Genomic DNA, 9,898 nt, shown 5'->3' with positions numbered 1-9,898 from the left:
ATACCACCTGTCACTAAGCTACTTTGAGGAATAACCATGGTAGTGTCCAAAAACCATGGTACCATAGTTACTAGTTTTACAAGTGTTCATACTTAGGGTTAGTGTTTTTTTCTAAACATGTTACTCGTTTACAAACATGAGTGATACCTTAATTTTTGTGACTTATTGAGAAGAGGTGTGCTATTACTATTCCAATTGAACAGGTGTATGATTTTCAGCAAGAGGAGGATAAAACGGATAAAAAATACCAGACAAGACATTTTTGGATGGTTTTGTTTGATTTGTGAAGGAAAACACCCAGCAACATGCTAAAAACAAGCACATTTTCTTCAGAAAATGTCCAAATGTATTCGTTGGGTATTCTGTTTTTATTTTAACGGTCATTAAAAAAACGCGTAATCAGTCAAAAAACCACTTACTCGAGGGAAATCCCTCAATCGCTCGGACTTTGTTGGATATATGGGTTCTAATTTAGTCGGGAATTAATTTAGGAGACATTTGGTCGACGATAATATAACGGTCATCCGTCCACAGTGCGCGCGATTAACACTTCGCCACAGCGAGCGCGCGAACATTACGCGGGCATCCGCTGGTCACGAGCCGAGTTATTATTAAAAGCACGAGATCACGACTTCTTAGGATCCCCTGCAGAGCTGCACAAATCGCAGAAGCACAATGTTCCCCGATTGTCCTCGACACTGCGCTAGCACAATGTCCCCACAGTTTCCTCACAAACATTTTCACGGCGAGACACTCTCACATTCATCTTTCTTTCAATCGAGACGCGACGGAAATGTCCGGCCGGTCTATCTTGACAGATTTCGAGGTGTCATTCAACACCCCTCGGCTCGGCTATTCTGCGCCCCCCTCTTTCTATTTTTCCAAAATGGACGAAATCTGGCTCGGAGATTCTCTGACGTTTCTGACATCTACACCAAATTTGTCCAATTTTCCGGTACCAGCGGGAATCCTGAAGCATCCTCCGTCTGTGATTGGCTGAACGCGTAACGTCTGAGGAAATATGGCCATTTATGTACCGAGGAATGCTCGCCAATTCACCTGCACGTACGTTGCGTAATGCGACATTCCCCAAGGCTCCGCTTTTTAATGCATGGTCAGTAACGCCAGTTTGTGAACGCGCGCTCGATCGTGAACGCGCAAAGACTTTTTTATTCCTGCGCAGATGGGAACATTGAACTGTCCCCGTGACGAGCACAAAGAACTATTGGTACACAAGCCAATCACACGTTAATTGCCTGTAATTGCATGTGTGGGTGAAGCGTTCTGGCTGTAATTTTCCATCTGTTTTAATTGCACTTTGACACAAAGGGACATTTAAGTGTGCCTGTGAGAGATATGCAATTAGAATAGGACTTTATTGCTTGCTCAAAGCATCAAACATGATTTGACATTTTATAATAAAACTGACATTCAAGCATAGATCTTTCTTTCCACGCGTGACCAGGGGTCAGAAGAACTAGCCTATAAGATGTCTAACCACCATAGACATTTTCTAACTTTCTAAGTAGTATAATATCCTATATCTAATTTCGAAAATGCTAATTTAGCAGTATAAACTGAACAGCTTTGTCAGGAAGTGAAATGTCCTGTTGTCTCACCCAATGGCAATTATTGATTTTGTTCAAAAGTATAAGTGTAAATAAATGTTTACGGTAGGCTAACATTAAAGTTGCACGGCTCAGGTGGAGGTGCTTATTGGAAAAACTCACCTTGTACTTTATTTAAAAATATACCTAATATGCATCTTTTTTTCGTGTTCATTTGCTATTATTCCCGTCTTTTATGCGTATACCTTTTCTGTGTTCAACCATCCTTTGCTGAAATCTCTCATTCTCCAACCCCAAAAAAACTGTCCGACAAGCCAAAAAGAACAATCTGTAACAGGAGACCAATTTAGGATGGAAGGATGGAGAGAGAGAGAGGAAGGGAGGGAGAGAGTGAGGGAGGGAGGGATGAGACTCATTGTGAATTCCGGAAGCGCTCCTCCACATGGAGAGGTAGGCTGCCACATCCGCGTGATGCTCATCTTCTCCCGCAGCAGCGTCGAGCGTGGATTGGTGGGCACGCGGTATTCCCTCTCGTGTCCGAGGAGAATGGGCGTGCTCGGGGAAGCTCGGTCACGCAGCGTGGGCGCCGTGAGTAGAGCGCGGGTATAAAAGCTCGAGCAGACCGGCGGGAGATGCAGCAGACAGCAGCTCAAGCAGCTCACGCGCTCGGCTAACACTCCACCGGCACCGGCAGCGACAGCAAAGCATCATGGTTCTTATCTGGACTCAGTTCGGCGTCAAACACAAGAATGTCAAGTGCAAAGTCAAAGTGATCCACGGAGAGGAGGGATGTACCTCGGAGGTGAGATGCTGCAGATTATATTTAATATGCATTTATATCATGCACTATATAATATACACTCACAGACTTTGGTGTATATTATATAGAGGTATACCTATGGATATCTATACTTATATATTCTCCACTATGTAATATACACCCCAAAATGTTAGATATTGGAGAATATAGAGGCTATGTTTTTTATATATCTGTATTCTCTACTATATAATAAACACTCAAAGAGGGTTATATAGTGTGGAATATAGACATGTATAGATTTATAATTTGTTATATATATTCTCAGCTATATTATACACCCAAAAACTTTTGAGTGTATATTATATTTTAGATCTGTGTATAAATCTGTGCTTTTATACCCCACTATATAATATACACTCATAACCGTTGAGTCAAAATTCAATACTTTTGTTATGTCAAATAATGTATGCTTATACTTTATTTTATCAAATTATAATTACATTAAAAATATTATTTACATTTTTGTTTTAAACCATACAAATGTTATAATGCATGCATATACTTTATTATATGAAATTAGAATAATTACATAAAAAATATTATTTACATTTTTGATAGTTGTTTTAAACCATAAAAATGTTATAATGCATGCTTATACTTTATTATATGAAATTAGAATAATTACATTAAAATAGTATTTACAGTTTTGATAGTCGTTTTAAACCATAAAAATATAATCTGTGCAATATTCCCAAGACAAATTGATGATGCTCTGATGATTATATATTAGGGAGACCCTCTTCATTATCTATGATGCTTGCGTTCCTGCCTGAACCAATGAACTTCATCCTTTTCTTTGGAATCACCTTGTGTTGGTGAACCAAGGAGAACTAGAAATGAGCGTACTCTAAACTCCTGCCATCTGTCTGTGTATGTTTATGTAGGAGGCGCGAGAAGAACCTGAGGTGTCTAGCCCCCCGTCCTCACCAGAGTGTGTGGATTACTACTCTGTGCTCGGTGTGCCGAGTGACTCTAATGAGGAGGAGATCAGACGGGCGTACAAGCGTCTGGCGCTCCGTTATCACCCAGACAAGAACTCAGAGGCGGACGCAGAGGACAAATTCAAACAGATTGCACAAGCCCACGACGTTCTGACCGACCCAGAGAAACGCAGCATCTACGATCAGCAAGGTGAGAATCGATTGCAGACACATAGACTACATCATTTTAGATGAACGACATCAGCTGACCCGATTCACACACTCGTCAATTATTTATCTATACTTTATTAACCATTCCCAAAACAGACAAGCATTTATGAAACCCTAAGACATGTACACTAATCAAAGCTTTTCATCTTCCTCCAGGTTTGCCCAAAGGGGGTGTGACTCCAGCTGGAAACAAAAGCGACCCCTCCCACAGCACCTCAAAAGCCGACGCCCACTCCTGGCACATGTTCTTCAACTTTGAAGTCGACTCGGATGACGACCTGTTTAACCCGTTCCTGAGGAACCCCCTGCCCCACCTCAGCCGCAACAAGGGCGGGCTAAAGCCATCGGGCGCGGCCGAGGTTCACGAGATCCTCGTGTCTCTGGAGGACATTTTGCTGGGCGTGACGAAGCGCGTCAAAGTGACACGCCTCCGGCAGGCGGACAAACACACGCTGCGGCCGGAGGAGCGCGTGTTCGACGTGGAGGTGAAGAAGGGATGGAAGGAGGGCACCAGAATCACCTTCCCCAAGGAGGGCCATCAGATGCTCGGCCACGCCCCTAACGACCTGGCCTTCGTTGTGAAGGAGAAGAAGCACGCCCACTTCAGACGAGACGGCTCGCATATTGTGTACATCGCCACCATCACTCTGCGAGAGGTGAGATGTGTATGTGTGTACGTGTGCGTGGCAGTACGAAATGTTCCCTCGCAGTCGCTGGTACTCAATAAGCCTCTGCAGAGAGCAGAATCTAAATTTAGCATCTCTCCCCCGCAGCCTCAGCGCACACACTCTCACACACTCCCCCTCCCATCTCGCACACCTCCTCCTCGGCTCTTAGCATCGTCTCACACACATTCTGTCATTCGCTCCTCTCTAGCAGAGGATTTCATTTCGCCTTTACGCCCTCGTGCATCTATTTTCTACTATGAATAGACCCATACTAATATCTTGAGATATCATATTTACAAGACAGAAAACTTGAAACTTGCACTTATTTTACACAAGTGTACTAAAAATAAACAACGGAAATGGTTAATTATCCCTTGAAAATCCTGTTGACAGACTTTGGAACTGACACTTTCAACCACTTCTGTTAACTAGACAAGCGAACATGGATCATTTGATGGCGATCATCTTAAAAGGGCCAATTCATTGACATTCCGCGATTATCGTCATTGATAACCGTGCCTGATTGGCCGATATAATGTTGATATATACATACAAACGCACATCATAGTTTATTATCCCTTGAAAAGTCCACTGATACTTTTAGCTAACATTTGTTAACTAGCCAAGCTGACATTGATCGATAATCCTAAATTAATTGGCCAATAATCGGCCATTTTGAAATTAGAGATTATTGGCCGATAAACAGAAGCGCTCATTAAATCGCCATCCTGCTCTCTAGATATCAGATTTGGCATCGGATGTTAAAAACAACCGTTCCATCTCATTTCCATTCTTACTTTCCACACCAAACCTCTCGCCCACGTTCGCTCTCTCCCTCTCTCATTTCCACATCCACTTCATCTTTCTCTTCCCACGCACACCCTCTCGTCCCCCGCAGACTGGAGCATCATTGAGAAATGAGAGCGATTAGCGGCTCTTTTCTGCCGTTGCGTAACACTAATGTTCATCTGTCTGGCCTATATTCCGCCCGCGTTCATTCTCGCGTTATATAAAAGCCTCATATATAGACAAGTGGATTAGACATATGCCGGAGGGGCATTATAGCTCTTCTGCAGTGCTGCAGAAAGTGTGTGATATAACAGATCGTACCTCAAGACAAAGAGAGGATCGATATAATCAAAGATGGGCCTGTGACACAATGTTTAACGCTCTTCTTTCTTTGTTTTTCTCCAGGCTCTATGTGGGTGCACGGTTAACGTTCCTACGCTTGATGGACAGACCAAGCCCCTCCCATCCAGTGATGTAATCAAGCCCGGCTCGCTGAGAAGGCTCATAGGGGAGGGGCTTCCCCGAGCGAAAAACCCCGCCCAGCGCGGCGACCTACTGGTTGAATTCCAAGTGGTTTTCCCAGATCGCATTCCTCCGAGCAGCAAAGAGATCATCAAGCACAGCTTGGGACAGTGTTAACTTAAGACAGCACTCTAATTTCAGTGATGGACTTAACGTCAGCTGTTTGTCTCTGTGAGGCACACGCACACCTAAGTGTGAGACGGGATGCTCACACAAGCATATTACACATGGGTATGTCATACCTGCGTAAGTGTGATCGGTACAGAGAAAAGGTGTTTGAGGAAAACACACCTACACTCCTCTGACAGAAGAGCATAGGTGCTACTCTGAAGTGTTAGCATACTTCTTTAACCATGACGACCTTGTACTCATGTACAGAACTGTCAGTGATTTAGTCTCTATGAGAGATCCCGGTGTCATGTTCCAATGAATTATTTGTAAAAATTATACAGAGAAAATGTGACTTTAAGGTATTGCCTGGCATGTAAGATGAACGCATGTTTTGTAAGCAGAAATAAAGTTTTATTATTGAAATGAATGGCATTGTGGTCTTTAATGGGTTCAAAATAGAAGATGAAGAATGCACGCATGGATGATGCATGCAATAAATAACATACAAGAGGGAGAAAAACGTTTAGTGTTTAGTGATTTGGGGCCGATTTACACCCTCTTAAGTGTTTATTACACATTATTTAATTGCGTCTGTAGATTTGAATTGCAATACATACTCAAAAATGCATTAGCATTATTATATTCCAGTTTTATTATCTATATTCTGAAGGTTGTTCACATATTGAACACTTTTGCCTGGTTTATATGACATTTTATTCCTAAAATATTTCGATTTTTCTGATTTATGGAGCGAAAAAAAGAGATGAAACACGATTTTAGCACCTGGCTTTATCAATTATTTAGATTTCTGTTCTGAAAATCTATGCAAATCACCGCATAATTATTTTGCTAATGCCTCATTTGCATATTTAAACAACATTTCAGAAAGCCTGCAATACAAAGCGATTGAGTGCAGGAGGAAGTATGGTGATATCTATTAGCTACCGTTTTTTATTTCAAAGATAATTAAAGTGTATCTTTCTGTATTAATCATTTGAGATGTTCATATTTCACACCAGAAAGGGTTTCTGTTCTGTGGATTTGAATACTAATCAACGTAAAAGCCATACGAGGCCATGTTGTGGTTGATTAAAAGCCAGTAGCTACCACAAAGTTTTAGCTTTTAAATATTTAATCAGCACAATATTAATAGTTTCAAAGCCTTCTGCATACTCCCTATTCCTTTCTGAAGATGAAAATATAACTTTACTTGTACAGCACAAAGTGCTCCACAGGAACTAACCAAGAACACATCCCAGAGTAATTAAAGGGGGGGTGAAACACTCAGTTTCAGTCAATCTTGTGTAAATCTTGAGTACCCATAGAGTAGTATTGCATACTTCATATCTTCGAAAGGTCTTTTGTTTTATCATATTTATAAAAGAAAGATACGCTGTACCGAGCGGCTGGAGGCGTATCGTGTGGGCGGGGCTAAACAGCCACAAGCGCACGCAGCTATTGCATTGAGAGCGTCTTGAAGCTTTGACATCCTTAAACGTGGAAAAGAAAACGTTATGCTAAATAAACCATTGAGATCAATCAGATTTAGCCATACATATATGATCCAGAATCAGATCTAGAGGCTGAAATTGAACAGGAGCAGCAGCAACGACGACTACAGCAGGACGTCTCTATGTGGTAATGTTATGTACTGGAACTGTATATATTTGCTTACCGGCTTGTCATGCGCGAGTTTTACAACATTTGTGTGTGTTTACTCATGGTTTATGAGGTCATAAACCAGGTTTATAAGGACTTAAAGTTAGCAGTAGCAAGCGTTGTTTACTTGAGGTGCACTTACAAATCAAAGACATTTGAAGCAGTTTTACTCACCACCTTCTTCCAACGCACGACCGTGAACCTTAATCGCTGGAACAGCTCCATCTTTCAGCATTAGACGAGCTACAAATCCGGAGTTGAACCGGGCCTTGTTTATAAAACGATCGTTGCCGAAATGTAGCGAACAAACAAAAACACTTGCACAACTCCGTTGCTGCTACGGAAAAACAAACTCCTTCCACTGTCCCATTAACGCTGGATTCTTTGGGAAGCTGTGTAGGGTTGTCTTGCCCTGACAACCAAAAACACACTTCTTTGGTGACATTGCTGATTTCGTGAAGTCCTGTGACTGCAGCGCAGCCGGCTTCCTTAAAGGGTTAGTTCACCCAAAAATGAAAATTCTGTCATTAATTACTCACCCTCATGTCGTTGGACACCCTTAAGACCTCCGTTCATATTCGGAACACAAATGAAGATATTTTTGTTGAAAGCTGATGGCTGAGAAAGGCTTCAGATAGGCCTCCATTGGCATTCAGTACATTCACACTCCCAAGACGCATAAAAGGCACTTAAAACGTCGTTACAAAGTCCATCTCACTACAGTGACTCTACAATAATTTTACGATGCAACGACAATAGTTTTTGTGCGCAAAAAAAAATCAAAATAACACCTTTATCCAACTTGTTCTTGTCTTCCGTGTGTGCCTCCACGACGCATGCGCGAGAATATGACGCAGATCCGGCGTTCGGACACATGACCCAGAAGGGATTTGTTTACAAGCAGAGGAAGACGCGTATTTGTAACAACGTTTTAAGTGCCTTTTATGGGTCTCGGGAGTGTAAATGTACTGAATGCCAATGGAGGCCTATCTGAAGCCTTTCTCAGCCATCAGCTTTCAAAAAAAATATCTCCATTTGTGTTCCGAATATGAACGGAGGTCTTACGGGTGTCGAATGACATGAGGGTGAGTAATTAATGACAGAATTTTCATTTTTGGGTGAACTAACCCTTTAAAGCCGAGCACAACACGTTAATGGGCGTGCATTTGCTCTCTTGCTCTAGTCACGCGCGCGCCCTTCCGGGAGAAGAGCCCGTACAAGGACATTCCGCCCTTGTTGACGTCACATAGACCCATACTCTGAAAAAACTTTCTGAAACTTGTGAGAAACCGGAAGGAGTATTTTTGGCACATAAATACTCCTTAAAACGTCCAACTTTTTTGGGGGGAACTTTGTCCATGTTTAGCATGGGAATCCAAGTCTTTAACAGTGTAAAAAAATCCCCCTTTAATATACATTAAAATAATGTTGGATAAGTCTGGTTGATGAGGAAAGTTTGGAAGGACTTGTGCACAGGCCAAACTTGAACCCTTATTGAAGACTTTTGGGATGCATTGAAACAGTGAATCAGTGGATCAACATTCCTGTTCGAAAATGTAGTCCTAACCCTACCCCTAAGCCTAACCAATCCAATGGAAATGATGTAGAAGCACCAAACCCTGCTTTTAATCCTAAACTGTAAACTTGTCCCTCAAATCTGATTGGTTGATTGGAATGTTGTTCCAAGATCAACGAAGATGTTGATCCAGGAACATGTTGTACTTCATACATCACCTCAACGATGCTTGTGTGAGAGAAAATCCCGGCATTCATGTTCCAGCATCCATTGTGGAAAACCTCCCCAGAAGATCGGAATCTGAAGAAAGAAAGAACAAATATTTTTTGTTCTGCACTGTATTTTAAAGGTGCATTGTGTACATCTTAGCGGCATAGCGGTGAGGTTGTGAATTGCAACCGCTCACCCTTCCCTTTCGAAGCACATAGAGAAGCTACGGTGGCCAACACAGGACAAAGATGTCGTCTGAGACAGCAGAGAGTAGCTAGCGCTCTGTAGAGCAGTTTGTCTGTTTAGGGCAGTGGTTCCCAAACTGGGGTACACGTACCTCTGGGGGTATGTGAGGTGATAGAAGGGGTAGAGTCTGCTGCCTTAGCAAATCATGCTAAATTACTGCCGTTCTCGACAATGTACCTGTAGATTTATTACTTACTTACTAGCATGAAGAACAAATAGCCTGGTAGACTGTGCTAAAGATCGATAAAATATTCAAACTCTTTGATAAAAAAAACACATACACTTTTTTAATGTTGATAATATGTTATTCCTGGTAATATATAGCCTGGTTCTCAGTCGGAAAAGGGTGGCTTGCCCACTTCTGGTTGGTGGAGAGTTCCTGCCTCAAGTATCTTGGGGTGGAGGGAAGTGAGGGAAGGATGGAACGGGAGATCGACAGACGGATGGGTGCGGCTTCTGCAGTAATGCGGTCGATGTACCAGTCTGTCATGGTGAAGAAGGAGCTGAGCTGTAAGGAGAAGCTCTCGATTTACCGGTCGAATCTCACCTGTGGTCATGAGCTGTGGGTTTAGACCAAAAGGACAAGATCCCGAATACAGGCGGCCGAAATGAGCTTTCTCCACATGGTGGCTGGGCGC

At 42.4% G+C, this 9,898-nt stretch overlaps 1 protein-coding gene across 1 annotated transcript; it reads left to right on the top strand.

The window, feature by feature from the left end:
* The first annotated feature begins 2,008 nt into the window (after positions 1-2,008).
* On the top strand, positions 2,009-6,054 carry LOC307137332 (dnaJ homolog subfamily B member 5). The gene is made up of 4 exons (XM_079834938.1): positions 2,009-2,370; positions 3,273-3,519; positions 3,696-4,195; positions 5,402-6,054. The coding sequence occupies exons 1-4, from the start codon at positions 2,278-2,280 to the stop codon at positions 5,633-5,635; spliced, it is 1,074 nt and encodes a 357-aa protein (XP_079691064.1). The 5' UTR covers positions 2,009-2,277; the 3' UTR covers positions 5,636-6,054.
* The last annotated feature ends 3,844 nt before the right edge of the window (positions 6,055-9,898 follow it).

Source organism: Gobio gobio, assembly GCF_949357685.1.
Source record: "Gobio gobio genome assembly, chromosome: 14".
Taxonomy (NCBI): Eukaryota; Metazoa; Chordata; class Actinopteri; order Cypriniformes; family Gobionidae; genus Gobio; species Gobio gobio.
The sequence above is the reverse complement of the archived record's forward strand: the minus strand, read 5'-3'. Positions and strand labels throughout refer to the sequence as shown.

Coding starts and splice junctions, on each gene's coding strand:
- LOC307137332 (XM_079834938.1), top strand. CDS start 2,278: ATGGTTCTTATCTGGACTCAGTTCGGCGTCAAACACAAGAATGTCAAG. Junction 2,371..3,272: donor AGGAGGGATGTACCTCGGAG/GTGAGATGCTGC, acceptor ATGTTTATGTAG/GAGGCGCGAGAAGAACCTGA. Junction 4,196..5,401: donor CCACCATCACTCTGCGAGAG/GTGAGATGTGTA, acceptor GTTTTTCTCCAG/GCTCTATGTGGGTGCACGGT.